At 43.5% G+C, this 15,408-nt stretch overlaps 2 protein-coding genes across 2 annotated transcripts; one reads left to right on the top strand and one right to left on the bottom strand.

The window, feature by feature from the left end:
- Window positions 1–2,509: 2,509 nt before the first annotated feature.
- Window positions 2,510–9,391, top strand: LOC135248903 (heme oxygenase-like). The gene is made up of 12 exons (XM_064323956.1): window positions 2,510–2,664; window positions 2,798–2,869; window positions 3,398–3,509; window positions 4,052–4,267; window positions 4,387–4,659; window positions 5,366–5,471; window positions 5,795–5,846; window positions 6,064–6,175; window positions 6,954–7,169; window positions 7,304–7,576; window positions 7,925–8,015; window positions 8,642–9,391. The coding sequence occupies exons 2-12, from the start codon at window positions 2,820–2,822 to the stop codon at window positions 8,764–8,766; spliced, it is 1,626 nt and encodes a 541-aa protein (XP_064180026.1). The 5' UTR covers window positions 2,510–2,664; window positions 2,798–2,819; the 3' UTR covers window positions 8,767–9,391.
- Window positions 9,392–13,286: 3,895 nt separating this feature from the next.
- Window positions 13,287–15,381, bottom strand: LOC135248900 (noggin-2-like). The gene has a single exon (XM_064323950.1). It carries the CDS (start codon window positions 14,539–14,541, stop codon window positions 13,645–13,647), a length of 897 nt encoding a protein of 298 aa, XP_064180020.1. The 5' UTR covers window positions 14,542–15,381; the 3' UTR covers window positions 13,287–13,644.
- Window positions 15,382–15,408: the final 27 nt, after the last annotated feature.

Genomic DNA, 15,408 nt, shown 5'->3' with positions numbered 1-15,408 from the left:
GGATTTGTCATAGAATCATATGCCATTGTCCTAGGTCGTCCCTTTCCTGTCCACTCATACACATCTGCCCATACACACACATTATTATGTTTCTGAACTTCGATCATTTCTGGGTAAGTGTGCAGTGGCCCACTGTGAAATGTTTAGGAATGCTGTGGTGGCCATAGAGGTAGTTTGAAATGCTACCCATAGGAACTTTCTCTCTGTCTTGGAACTGACAGTCTTTATGCCTAACACTATTTTTTTTTTTTTAAATTAAAAAAAAAATTAAAAAAAAAACACTTTAAAAGTTTCTCTTTAAAAGTACCGGCCCCTGGGAAGAAGTACTTGAAGACCCCGGGTGTAGACACTATAGCCGACAATTCATTAGGCTGTTACAGAGCTGTGTTAATCTAGTGTTCACCCCAATCTCAGCTATGCTCTTACCTGCAATTTCTCTCTTTGAGATGCATCGTACAACACAGATTTAATTAACGTATTACATCGCTGGTCAATTCAGACCTGGATTGTGAATCGTGTTTAATAGTAGGCTACTTCACATTCAGTTTTTTTCCGTGGATGGTTTTCTGTTTGTTGATGGTTGAATTTAGCAGGGATTGAGTGAAGACCTCTGCCAACCGTGTAAGAACGCAAATAGCCCCACGAGTTCGTGATATTTAGTTTTAGTTTATTTGCTGTTTTCGTGAAGTATAGGCTACGATGATCTATACTGCTGTGCCTTTAACTCCACCAGCTCTAACGACGAACAGCAGCAGTCCAAACTCTAGGTCACAAATAAGTATCCTATTTACTGTCCTTTAATTTTTGTCCTTCTTGGCATCCACACAGAGCCGCGTCAACTGATTTATTGCGCTCGTTGGTTTTTGTTTTCTGTATAGTCTGTGTTGTTTCTACCCTCCATTGATTCTGTGGAGTCACGGTTTCACCCCCGCCTTTGTCTTACCCTCGCTCTTTGCTGAGTCATGGTTTACGTTTAAAGACACAATCGCTATTTCAGTCTCGCCGGCACGTAAATCACGCTCTGTCACGTTTTCAACCCGACGCTCATTCCACGTATTGTGTAACGTATTTGTGAAGCTAGTGTCCTGATTCAGGATCTATGAGATAGTTACAATTTGCATGTAATACCTGTACATTTGTACGCCGAAATGTACCGAATAGAGATTCACAAGTCAATTGCACTTTGAGGATGACATGTGCATTGCCAATGGGGGGGGGGGGGGGCAGACATTCAGTGCCTAAAGTGAAATGCATTTCAGCTATTTCAGTTGTATATCATTCAAGATTACTGCATGTTTGAATTTATTTATTTATTTGTTTATTTATTTATTTACAAAATATCAGTTGCATCTTCATGCAGCTTACCACAGACTACAGAAAATTTGCTCTGGGAGTGGCTGTAATTGCAGTGCTTTGCGTTGTGATTTTTAATGCCACTTTATAATGCAGACATGTTTGTATCGGACTCTTCAGTCGAGAGTTTGAGAGGGTTTGGTGCTTGAATGTCAGTTGGGTTGCACTTCACCGCCAGTTAACACACCCTGGACTGGTCTCGAGGGCACAACAGGGCAGTTGGATATGCGCAGTTTAGCTGAAGTTAGTGATTTCTTATCGGCTGTAACATTGCACTTGTACACCACGTACAGACGATATGTGAGAGAGGAAGACATACGGCATTTTAAACGAGCAAAAGTATTTGTTAGGCTACTTTACGTAATTATGGTATGGAAATTTGTTTTACCCTAAGACCTGATTGACAAGACGACAATCTTAAGGGTAAAAATTATATTCACCATAAATACACATTCTACAAATACGTATTTTTTTAAACTCCCTACTGCTGTGCTATAATTCAGCACAATATCGATCGGTGGCGATGAGTCGTCGCCTATCCTTCTAACCTGCAGTACCCTTACAAGAAGTTGACTGAAACTATCTGGGCGACAGCTGCGCTAGAGTCTGAGACTTGAGTGGATAATTTTACACAAGCTACCCCAGTCAGGCCACGGCAGTGGTGGTTTTGTTTGTGTCTGTCGACGTAAGGAGTGTGCCATAACGATAATATACTTCAAGTAGTAACAAGCGCTAAAATATGAGTAATAACTGGACAGCATCGGCCTCTTTATATTATAGTCTTCTTTAAAATTAAAAGGTAAGAGGATTTTGCTTCCCGTTTTCTTAAATACAACAAGGCTGATTTGTTATAACAGTAAAACATTCAATATCTTTATTTTTTTCATATAATCTTAGACTGTTCCAGCATTTAGAAGAAACAGTACATGGCTACACTGCACAACAAACAAAACTCAATCCCTGTCATGTGATTTAGTTTTTCACTGAGTCAAGATTTCAACACTTTCTCTCTTCTCCCTTCTCCCTCCCCCTGCAGGGGAAAAAATTTGCACCATCATGTTTGGCAGACCCCACCCACTCCCTCCCCTTTCCACCCAAGCACACTCCCTGCGTCACACTCATTTCCTATTTTCCTTCATGCTGAGATAAAGGGAGGGAGGAGAGAGGGGAGGAGAGAAGCACAGTATAAAACGGGCAGGACAGTGCTGAGAGAAGTTACTGTCTAAGTATAAGGGCTTATGGGGAGACGGCAATCATCAATCTGACCGAAAATCTCAGATTTACAGAGGCACTTTGGAGACACAGCAACAAGTAAGTACACTGTTGTGCAAACTGCTTTTTTTTGTTGTTTGTTTTGTTTTACTTGTTAAGCATGAGTACACCACTGTCCTAAATACACCTTTGTGCATTTGTGTAGTGTTTAGAGTATTGTTTTCTTTTTCAGAAATCTGCTCTCGTTTATAGAGATGGAGGATGATAAGAAGAGCAAGATGGAAAATGTGCACAGCACAGATTGGTAAGGCAAATAATATCTCTCTCTCTCTCTAAGTGACTGCAGTGTTGATGCTGGACTTTCCAGTTAGTTTGATCTGAGTACTATGTACAGCCCTCTCTCATTGCATTCTCAATGTCCTGTGGATTCCCGTCAGTCAGTCAATCTGTGCCTTGACTGAGTTTAATGTACTGTTGGGAAACAGACAGTTTTTTGTATTCTGCGTTTGGGAAGTTTCCGCTGGGCCCCAGGGGGGAAGGGCGTGAGCCCCCCTGTTGTATTTCAATTTCAATGTGAATGGTACCTGTTTGACCAATCAGAGGCAGTGATCCCTTTCAACAATAGAATTCCACTGTATAAATCTAATCACCCACCAATACTATTTTGAACTTTCTTGCTGAGTTGTTCCCGTAGCCGGCTGCGTAATAAATCTTCCTGTTTTTACTACAAACTTTTGATCTGCTTCTTCCTGGGCTAACGGTCATTTTACCTGTTTTTGGTAACATCTTGATTCACCTACAGTACTAACACAGCATGTCTATTGCTTTCCAGTGACCTGTCAGAACAGATTAAATCGGTCACCAAGGACAGCCATGTGAGAGCTGAGAACACAGAACTCATGTTGAGCTACCAGAAAGGACAGATATCCCTGCAGCAATATAAGGTAATTACTTATGTGGAATGCTTAACTACACAATAATATACATAAAATCATCTTAATGCTAGCCAATTAGTATTTCTTCGTTATGTATATAATTTACTTCATTATTTTTATATTTTTATGGTGAAGTCACTTCAAGGCAAATACATATAATTTCTGTAAAAAAACATTGACGCTGCATTGCAGGATTATCAGAGCCAATATGTGTCTGCACTCAGTTAATATATATATATTATTGAAGTCCTGTTTTTTTGTGTTGGAACAATGCCTCAATAAAAGGGGTTTTAAAAATCTAAAAAAAAAAAATATCTGCACAGTGAGCTGTCAATAAGCCACCAGAGGCTTTGGCCTAGTGTTCTATTCATGAACTCTTCTGCACACTTCAGTAAGTCCAAATATGTGAGTACAGGGTTAAACGACGGTTAATGGTGTTTGTGACTGCTACAGTTGAATCTCTGAAGCAGGTCGATGTTTACCTGTACATTACCTGCATAGTAACCTCCCTCCCCTCCCCCCCCCTCCTCCCTCCCTCTCTCTCTCTGCAGCTCCTCCTGTGTTCACTGCATGAGATCTACAGAGCCCTGGAAGAGGAGCTGGACAGAAACTCCTCTCACCCTGGCGTCGCGCCAATATACTTCCCCCAGGAACTGGCCCGACTGGAGTCGCTGGAGAAAGATCTTGAGTACTTTTATGGCCAGAACTGGAGAGAGAGGATCATCGTCCCAGCTGCTACTCACAGATATGCACAGAGACTGAGACAGGTGCTGACCGCTCTGCAGTCTTTACTGCTGTACTGTTATTCAGTGTACAGTCCTGACTGTCAGGTTAGTCACAGTATTGTAATTATACCTCTCTTTCTCTCTTTCTCTCTTTCTATAAGGTTGGCAAAGAGAATCCTGAGTTCCTGGTGGCCCACGCTTACACCCGTTACCTGGGCGACCTGTCGGGCGGGCAGGTCCTGGGACGCATCACCCAGAAGTCCCTGGGGCTGAGCGGCGGGGAGGGTCTGTCCTTCTTCTCGTTCCCCGGAGTGACCAGCCCCAACCGCTTCAAGCAGCTGTACAGGAGCAGGATGAACAGCGTGGAGCTGAGCCAAGAGGCGAGGGAGGGGGTGCTGGAGGAGGCCGTCAGAGCCTTCGAGTGCAACATCGAGGTGAGTCCCACTCCCGGACGGGTGCAGGGGGGGGGAAGCGGAGTACGGTTGCTTGATGTCAGAACAATACACTGAGTAATGCTGCAACACAGATTAGGTGTCAGATGCTACACCGAAAATGGAAGGAGAGCCAAAAGGGAACTAGAAGGGGAAAGAGAGGGGGTAGGAGCGGTTTGTGGCGCGCCCACATCATCGGCTGTCACGGTATAGATCACAGTACTGAACCTGTGAGAAGTGTCTCGTTTTTTGAGGGCTTGCTTAATAGTGATGTGACAAAAAGCTTGTGCGTCCTGTTCATGGACTGAGGGCTTGCTTAATAGTGATGTGACAAAAATGTTTTGCGTATCCCGTTAATGGATCTGCAGTTTGCTTTAGCCAATAAGTTAACCGTCGTGTCCTCTGTAGGACTGAGGCTAATGGAAAAGGCTAAGCAAATCTTCCTGTTTTTACTACAAAGTTTTGATCTGCTTCTTCCTGGGCTAACGGTCATTTTACCTGTTTTTGGTAACATCTTGAGTAACCTACAACACCTAACCCCTAATTGTTCCCAACGAGCTGATTGGTACCTTGCATGGCAGCCTTTCACCGTTGGTGTATGAGTGTGCGTGTGAATGGGTGAATGAGAGACATCAATTGTTAAGCGCTTTGGATAGAAGCGCTATATAAATGCGGTCCATTTACCATTACCGTTTGTGTTGTGACGCAGGTGTTCGACGACCTGCAGAGAATGTTGTCGCGCAACGGCGTCGCCGAGAAGGAGGCCGGCCCGCGGTGCAGACACGCGTCAGACGTCAAACGCCGCGCACCTCACGGTAATAATAATAAAACGTTCAACAACCCGTGTGCTGAAACACCGCCTTTGACTGATTTACGACTGAAGCGCAGCGACGCAGTAAAGCGGCTCGTGGGGGTATATACGTAATACGCGTGTGTTGTCCGCCCTCTCTGCCCCCACCACCGCTGCGGCGGTAACCACGTCAACGCGAGACAAACTGATGTGGGGGGGGGGGACAGGGCAGCGCTGCTTTAATGAACGCAGGGTGGGCCTCTCGCTGGAGTCGAGCGCACTGCGCCGCCTGCGCGTCGCGTGAACTGCATCGGTTTGTCAACGCGCTTTCCTTTTCCTCGGTCGCAGGGGCGGAGACGGAGAAGTGCGCGCGGGCAGGCGACGCCCAGAGCGGTGACAGGTAATGGAGCCTAATCCGCCTCAGCCTCTCTTACTCCAGTCCTGTTCCTCTTCAGTACCCGTGGGACTGTGCACTTGCCCCCTGTTTGCTGGTCTCAGTTCCACGTTTACTTCCTTTCTCTTTTTAAAAAAAAATAAATGTTAACCCTGGTAGTTGAACTGCTGCGGTGCTTAATCCAGAATATAATTTGCTAACATTGCGCCGATCTTTTCCCCAGTGACCTGTCAGAGCAGATTAAGTCCGTGACCAAGGACAGCCACGTCAGAGCTGAGAACACAGAGCTGATGTTGAGCTACCAGAAGGGAAACATATCCCTGCAGCAATATAAGGTAATTATTTCTTCACCCCCACAATGTGGTGCTACCCTCCATTCAAGACCCAGCCATTCATTTTTGTCCTGTGTGCTGTAAGGGACACAAGTGTCTGGTCTTAATTTTAAGAGCCATCTATTCTACTTTGCTAACACCTGATCTACAATCTACATTCAATAAAAATAATATAAATAATATTTTCAAAACCGGCAGCCAGTGGAGCAGGGGAGTGGCATGTGAGAACTTTGGATGACTGAAGACAAATTTTATATTATGCAATATATTCTATATTATGTGTTCTGTTGGGGCCTTTGAGTTTTCTACCGGAAACTTCTATGGCTTCCTATGATGGAATTCCCTGGTGTCTGACCAATTACCGGCCACACTTCACCAGACGATGACCATGACAGTCAGAATGCAGTTGGTCTGTTCTGCGCAATTAATATTTGCATACATTTGGGAGCAACTTCAACATGCAGTTAATCAGCGTTGCTGATGTGCACATATTGCTGTTGCTTACAGCACGCATGACCGAGTGATCACATATCTGCACAGTGAGCTGTCAATAAGCCACCAGAGGCTTTGGCCTAGTGTTCTATTCATGAACTCTTCTGCACACTTCAGTATGTCTAAATATGTGAGTACAGGGTTAAACAGCGGTTAATGGTGTTTGTGACTGCTACAGTTGAATCTCTCGAGCGAGTCAATGTTTACCTGCAAATTAACTGCATAGTAACCTCCCTTCCCCCCCTCCTCCCTCCATCTTTCTCCTCTCTCCCTCCCTCTCTCTCTGCAGCTCCTCCTGTGTTCACTGCATGAGATCTACAGAGCCCTGGAAGAGGAGCTGGACAGAAACTCCTCTCACCCTGGCGTCGCGCCAATATACTTCCCCCAGGAACTGGCCCGACTGGAGTCGCTGGAGAAAGATCTTGAGTACTTTTATGGCCAGAACTGGAGGGAGAGGGTCATCGTCCCAGCTGCTACTCACAGATATGCGCAGAGACTGAGACAGGTGCTGACCGCTCTGCAGTAGCCTGTCTTTACTGCTGTACTGTTATTCAGTGTACAGTCCTGACTGTCAGGTTAGTCACAGTATTGTAGTTAAACCTCTCTTTCTCTCTTTCTCTCTTTCTCTCTTTCTATAAGGTTGGCAAAGAGAATCCTGAGTTCCTGGTGGCCCACGCTTACACCCGTTACCTGGGCGACCTGTCGGGCGGGCAGGTCCTGGGACGCATCACCCAGAAGTCCCTGGGGCTGAGCGGCGGGGAGGGTCTGTCGTTCTTCTCGTTCCCCGGAGTGACCAGCCCCAACCGCTTCAAGCAGCTGTACAGGAGCAGGATGAACAGCGTGGAGCTGAGCCAAGAGGCGAGGGAGGGGGTGCTGGAGGAGGCAGTCAGAGCCTTCGAGTGCAACATCGAGGTGAGTCCCACTCCCGGACGGGTGCAGGGGGGGGGAGGAGCGGAGTGACGGTCAGGTGGAAGAGCTTGTGTTTTCGTGTTGAAATGGAGGGGGGAATAAAGAAAGAGGACTACGGAATCAGAGCAGGGCCTCATGGAATTCTACAGATATTTAAATTATTAACACTGCAGGACCCTTTTCAGCAAAGACCAGGCCATTTTTACTGTTTTATATCACAAGCTTCTTTCTAAAGCTATTTATGTGTGGAGGCCAGCTATATTAAGTGGAATGAAGGCATTTAAACATTACTGAAATAATCTATGAAATAATATTTTTTCTGTTTTTTTTTTTTTTTTTTTAATAATACAGGTTTTCGATGACATACAGAAGATTTTGAGTGTCACAGAGAAGGCTAACATGCAACACAGAGAAGCAACACACAATGGCTACATCTCTCATGGTACGACCAACCTGCCCACCATTTTGAGATGCTTATCAACTCTTGCTTAGTGTCCCACTGGGTGACAAAATAACAGAAGTGGAACACACTCATAGTGCACACAGCTGCTGTACTCTATGTGCATACACACACACATACACACACACCCACAAACATGCACACACAAACACATACACACCCACACACGCACACCCACACACGCACCGTCATGTACATACACACATGCACACACACGCACACACACACGTTTGTATTGCTATACTTGTGAGGACTTCCCATTGACTTAAATTCATTTTGTAACCTCTAACCCTAACCCTAACCCAAACCACTACATGCCTAACCTTAACCCTAACCCTAAGTCCTAACCCTAAAACAGCCTCTTTAACTTGTGGGGACCAGCAAAAGGTCCCCACCTTGCATAATTTTCCTCATCTTTCAATCCTTGTGGGGACATTTGGTTCTCACAAAGATAGTAATACATGCCCACGCACACACACACACACACACCCACTCGCACTTACATGCACAGAGTACACAGTGCGCTAAAACACACACTGTGTGAATGTTTACCTAAAGGTATGTCCTGTTAAAGTTAAACTAAGCGGCCATGCCTTCTCTCTTTCCAGGAGCCACGACGCTAGCCAAAACGCTGCCAGCCTCTCTGCTCTCCCCGGCCTCCCCTCTTCTGCGGCTCCTCCTGGGGGTCTGTGTCGCCGTGGCAACAGTCGGAATGGGAATGTACGCATTTTAAAACGGTTTTTTGTTGTGAACGTTCTGTCGGCCAGTTAAAACAGTATTATGGGCAAATGACGAAATGGAGAACATGTGCAATATGAGGTGCCTTGCGTCATGCGCAAGGTGTGTATTTTGAAGGGCATTAATGCTTCATTCTTTGCATAGGACACTACTCACCACTCGGTATCATGTGTGCCTCCAATGTTGATTCTTTTTTGCTATTATAAAGTTTTTACTGATTACCCAGCAACCTCTTTGTTACATGTAGCTACAGAAATAACTGCAGTTTAAACTAATGTCATTTTTTGAATGATGTGCAATTCTCTTCTATATTGTATATATTTCTCCTTAATGGGAATACCATTTTATCAATTCAGCATACTGTATGAAGGCAACATTTTACTGTTGTTTTACTAATTTTATTTTAAGTCAGATATGAACGTGCGTTATTTTAATTTTCTCACCTTTTATGAAGGCCTGAAGTAAAAATGCAATCAAGGTATTTTTGAAATACATAATGTACATATGAAAATCTAAGACTGATTACTCGTTCTGTTTACTATTGAATGTTGCATTTAGACTGGATCAAATTCAGTATATGCATTGACATTTTCTAATAAAGTATTTTTATTGATTTAAAACTGTGTACTGTATGTATTGTTACCTACTGTTAGGGGGTCAGGTAGCTGCCCTGCAGTGCAGCACATTGGAGAATAACATTGGCGGTTACATGAAAAGCTCCAGCTTCCCCTTCTCAAACAGGCTAGTCTCTCCTCCCCTTGTACCCAACCCGCAGGCCAACAGTCAAGCAATTTTGAGGATGGTTTAACACAGAAAACAAAGTCTTTCACATGAAGATGATTTTCTTCTAAAACAGCCATTTGACCTCGACCCCCTGCAAAACTTGTGACTGTAGTTTACCTTCTCCCGGTACTTGCTCCCAGACTGTACAGAGACACTACCTGCACACACCTTGGAATCAGTCCCCGTCCTTGGCAAAGGCCGAACTCAAAGGCAGTTCAGCTGCAAGGCAACATTCTCTTCTTTGCTATCAACAACATTTTTTTTTACAAATGCCCTAAAACAGCCTAAAAAAACGGTGATATCGTGGCCCATAGTGAAGTGTTATATCACCAAGGCAATGACTAATTTGTTTGTAAAGTGGACTTGAACCTACCCTGTCAAACAATAAAGCTATCAGTAGTTATTTGATTGTGATGTTATCAAGCAAGCTGGTTGGGTCACAGTGATGAAGGGCTTTTCTTGCTTTTTGGCTGGACCGCAACAGCGGGGCCAGCCCTACAAACGCGGATGTCTGTGACTGACTGACTGACTGACTGAGTGATAAAGTTACACCGCGCATGTCTGTGACGTCAGCCGGTTCGGTCCAGCCATATACTAGGTTTTAACCTGGTTGTGTTTTTTAAAAAAATTTTTTAAAAGTCTTACAGAAAAGAACGTAAGCGCATGCAGCTGTTTACGGGACGTGAGTGATCTGCGTGTATCGCAGGCACTCCTGTCCCTGCATGCCAAAAAAACTTCGGCTGGATTTCAAACTGTTGCCGGCAGCGTTCGTTTAAACTTTTCCCAGTTTTCCCGTCGGCATATTCAAAAGTTCACCAAAGATTTATTTATTATTTTACTGACTGACAAGTTAAAGCGTGAACCCCGTGAACCACTTAAAGTAAACCATTTGCGGACAATGACGTGTTCAAAGACATAGCAAATGGTAACAAGCCAAATCTGCATGGTTAAAATATGTTTATGAGAAAAAACATCTCAGCCATGTAAACCATTTGACCTTGCGGATTCTTTTTGTTTGTTTGTTTTTTAAACAGCATTAAGGGAAGAGGGGCAGAGCGCAGCAGAACTAAAATTCCTCATAGAATTTAGTTTTAGTGCGTATGTCGCCACCTGGTGGTTCATTACGTGTATTTAATAGCTTTACCAACACTCCTGTTCATTCTATTTTGTCAAGATTGTTTTCCTTTATAACATTGATACACAATGTTATAGATTTCATTAAATTGAGCTCATACGTGACAACGAATCTGGGAATATATGTGAAACTATGTACAAAAGTGTGCATAAAATGGGAAACTGTTCACTTGAAAAATGTGCCAGCTCTATTGGTAGACCTTGACCATTCTTATTTTGACTAGTACTCCAATGTCTCTCCTCAGATTTGCTTTTCTTTATATCTCATTGTCATACATCATAAAATTGGCATTATGTTTATCAGCTGTGCTGATTTTTAATTGCACGTGTTTTCCAGTCATCTGAAATTTTTCTTATTCTCTGTCCATCAATATATATTACACATCCATGAATCCTACATGAATAATGTATTTTAGGTTGATTTAAATAAAGTTTGCATTGTACCCATTAAGTGAAAAACAACTGAGAAAGACAAACAGATGTGGCTTAGTATACAGTTTTAGACTGAGCCCGGAGACATTTACGATCCTGGACCCACACCTGACTTGGTCATTTAAGTGATGACCCAGCTTTTGAGAAATTCACAGAGTGCTTCAGCAGCTGGCTGCTGGGCCTTGGGTGGTTGAGGACTTCCTGCCAGTGAGGATGAAGATCTCCATCTGCATTCTCTTATCTAAAAAATAAAATAAAAAAATGTTTCTGTAGACTGACAAAGTTTTGTGTGTTCATCTATAGACTCACACATTTGCGCTGCGATCTCCTGGCCACAAAAAAAAATGCATTTTTATTTCAGCGAGACTTACCTGGATAAATGAAGGATAAATAAAATAAACAAATAAATCATTAAAATATATACATGAGCACATGCTAGATTTTTTTCATGTTAGGTTGCCCAGGCTTGAAACTGTCAATTTAGCACAATATAAATCTCAAATTACTATTGTTCATACAGTTGTTGTGTAATGAATTTATTTTACTTCATCATATGCTGTAAATAAATTACACAGCGGAGATCTTTGACGGGCACCCTTCACTTTTCTTTCAAGTACAATAAAGATTTGTGTGGTACAAATGGTGTGCTGCTAAACAAGCATTGACACATCAACGCAGGACACCTGGTTTAGTAGAACAACACCGCTGGGACCAGACAAAACTGCAGAGGGACAGACTGCACAAACACGTACAACGTACAGCGTGTTACTAAGAGTTGCGTGCATCAACACCGTATGGAAGGAGAGCGATATAGACAAAATAACAGTGTGTGCTTGAGAGAAGAGTGTGAGAGAGCCACTGGTCAAAGACACAAGGTCAAAAACAAAGAAATTCTTGAAACGGGGTGAGGGAATGAGGGAATGTAAGAAAACAACATAGGTCAGCACAGTGGCGTAAGAGCTCTATGACTCCTCGAAGGTCCCAGCAGAAAGGAAGGCCAGCTTAGGATCCGGAATGTTCTAGCCTATTACAGGGGACTGCAACCATGGCCCTGGAGAGCTGCAGAGTCTGTTCGTTTTTTTTCTTCTCCGCAATAAAACCAGTAATGCTTTCAGATCAGAGAACGCAGGTGAGCTGAGTTAACTGTGTATCTAATTGATTTGGTTGATCAATTAAGCGCTTAAGTCAACAACAACCTGCAGAGGCAGTGACTCTCCAGAACCAAGATTTGCAAACCTCTGTTTTATTGAGAACGTGGGAGGATGAGAGAGGCACAAAACGAGGTGATGACTGCAAAAAATCTTTTAAAATCCAGTGCGTTAACCTCAACAACAACAAGTGCCATCTTTTAATTTGGAAAAAATCCTTTAAAAAAAAAAAAAAATCAATTCATGTATTGGTTCAAGGCGATACATTTCCTGATGTCATAGGACATGTTCTCTGCCATAGAAACACGACTGATAACCATGTGACTGAGTGAAGGAGTGTTTGTGTGGACTAGTGTAATGGCTGCCCTGAGTGATAAGTGGAAAATGTTGATGTTTGCCCGTGCTTATTAAAGAAAGAAGATTTGGAAGGAGACCCAGACTGGTCCATTAACTTAGTTATTGTTGGTATTTTGTAAGATGAGACCCAATCACACCTCCAAGGAACTGTTTTAGGCAAACTACTTATTTATATGTTTTAGGGCATGACACCCTGATTTTTACAGCACAGTACATCGTGTTGGGGGGGGGGCGTGTTTGTAGATGGGATTAAATCCTTTCAGATGGGAGGAGAGCATGGTGTGTGGTTGATAGGATCAGTAATGGTGGCAGAAGGGTGAGGTAAATAATTTATCTAAAAACACAGCGGGTGGAAACATGTCTGTTGTGTTAGACCTTGCACCATGACTGGATTATGGATTACATAAAATTTCATTTTGTTGTCAGATCAGGCAACCCCCAATGTAATTAAATAATGCAAAACATAGATGCTACTTTGATGTGTTTGCAGCTGGCTGTTATTTATGTTCAGGAAACCAAGCTTAAACAAAGCAATAGACAATGGTGCATGTGTAGCTTTCAGTCAATATTTCATGAAGAAAATATTTATTGCAATGACTTCGACATGCATTACAAGGAATTGCACAAATGGTATTGCACAAAACAGGATGCGAAACAAGGAAAGCTTTAGAAGTTCATTTATTGGGCAAAACAATGAACAAAAATTAATACTGTCATTAGAAAAATACATTAGAAAAATATTTCTATTAAGACAAACATGGAAGGTGTTCTGCTCGTAATTACTGGAAAAGCAAACATGCACTTAGATAACTAAATCAATTCAGTATTATTTGACATGATTCTTAATGTTATTCCACGTAACTGAGTGTTTTTATCGGGTAAGCTGGAATGCACATACAGGTAATACAATCAGTATTCGGTGCAGGTTGGTCATTGTTATTGCTAGGTAACCCTAATCATTCCCTTTTCTGAGTCTGCTGCGCTCCTGTGTCGGACGCCGCGGTTCACAGACCACGACTCTATTTACAAGAGCATTTGCAAGCAGTGACCACGGGGTAGGGCACTTGTCGCCATATACACCTCTTGCCCGACACACCCATCCCTGGTCCAGCCAGCCCTTTATCTGTCCCCAGTACCTTACTAACTCCGTCCTCCCCACCCCAACAGTGCCAGGCCAAGATTTTAATATGCGTTAGTTGTGCCCGTCGACAGGACATCCCACTGGGGAAGGAACAGCTCCGCGAACTCCCGGTTTGTTCACAGTCAGTGTGGCGTAACCAGGGAGGCCAAAATACTGGACCCAAATTGACCCATTGGTAGCGGAGCTCACACGTGGCCGAGCGGACCAGCCACGCGCGAATAAAAGTAGCGGCTTCGGGAGGAAAATGGCTTAAATCCAGGTCTTCCGCTTCTTTTTCCAGTTTTCGTTGATAACGTGCTGCGCCCTCAGACAGTTCTGGAGACGCGCTGAAATTGAAACTGTTGCTGCTGCCCACGGAACCAGGTAAAGCCGCTCTCCCTTGGAACGTCGCTTCCTCGATCTCACCGCCAGATGTCCTGACAGCCTCTGCGGGACGTTCGATTGACATCCAAAAAGGGTCAAAAGATGAGCCCAACACCCGCAGGAGCCGGGCAGGGCGCAAATCCTTTGGTTTGGGCGAGTAATGGTAGTCCTCTTCGTTTATGGACAGTGAGTAGGGCCTGACCGGCAGCAAAGACGAGAGGGAATGGGGTCTGGACCGCAAAAAGGCTAAATCTGATTCGATGTCCGTTCTGCCAGGTGATGTCTCAGTATTGGGTTTGTAATATTTTGGTATTGTCGAAAGAGAATTCGTTGGTAGGTTGACGAAAACACCCAAAAATGTCCAACAGAATAGAACACTGACATTTCCACTGGAACATACGAACCCATTCATCGTGAAATCACCTACCAGTTAGGCCTAAACGTTGACTGCAGTGAAAAATATGCTATTCCCCAGAAAAGTTCAGAGCATTGCTTACCGACCCCTTCTGCTTGGTCGCCTGTTATCAGTATTCCGTCCAAAATTCTCCTTATCGTTAATCTTAAACTAAAAGTTTTTTGTGAGCAAGCCCGGTTCTTTCCAACTGCAGTAAAGCCTTCGCATGCGCTGCCTGTGTCCGCTTAGGAATCTCCTTCTCTTTGCGCGTTTCTGCCTGTTTTGATGTCCCTTTGTATCAAGTGTAGGCGTATCTGTTCAGACGTCCTTGAACGCTAATACCATAACATACAGAGTTGACTACCATATCAACTGAAAAACAGCCAAAGCTATGGCTGGAAAACCAATAAGCCTATAGCACTTGTAACTCCCTCAGTCAAGGATTTTGCTGTTTACTGCAAAGCGATGGCAGGTCAGGAAAAGCAGTTTCACTGAGGAATATGCAGACGTGGACAGATTGAGGAACAACAAGCCTGCTATTTTGTTCACAGAGAGACCAAGAAGTCTGCATATGACTCAGTGACACAGATAATCCCACTCTCAGATTCGCTCTCTCTCTTCCTCTATTAATACTACGTGTTGTGTTAGTTCATAATTTTAAAAAGTTCCCTCCATGTACTGTTATTAAGTAAATACGTTCTACGAGGAGTGGCAGAAGGCTAAATAACCATGGATCACTGAAGACTTGAAACCCTGTTGTGTATATAACATGGATACTTTTACCTGTACTTATTCATTTTAATATTTAATTGAAACTTTTATTAGCATTGATTTTCAAACTAGCTGTTGTACCTGCTTTCTTCAACATGGGTAACGCATTTTAGG

This window comes from Anguilla rostrata, chromosome 2 (assembly GCF_018555375.3).
Source record: "Anguilla rostrata isolate EN2019 chromosome 2, ASM1855537v3, whole genome shotgun sequence".
In the NCBI taxonomy this organism is placed as follows: domain Eukaryota; kingdom Metazoa; phylum Chordata; class Actinopteri; order Anguilliformes; family Anguillidae; genus Anguilla; species Anguilla rostrata.
Note: the sequence above shows the minus strand (reverse complement) of the source record. Positions and strands in the feature narration are given on the sequence as shown.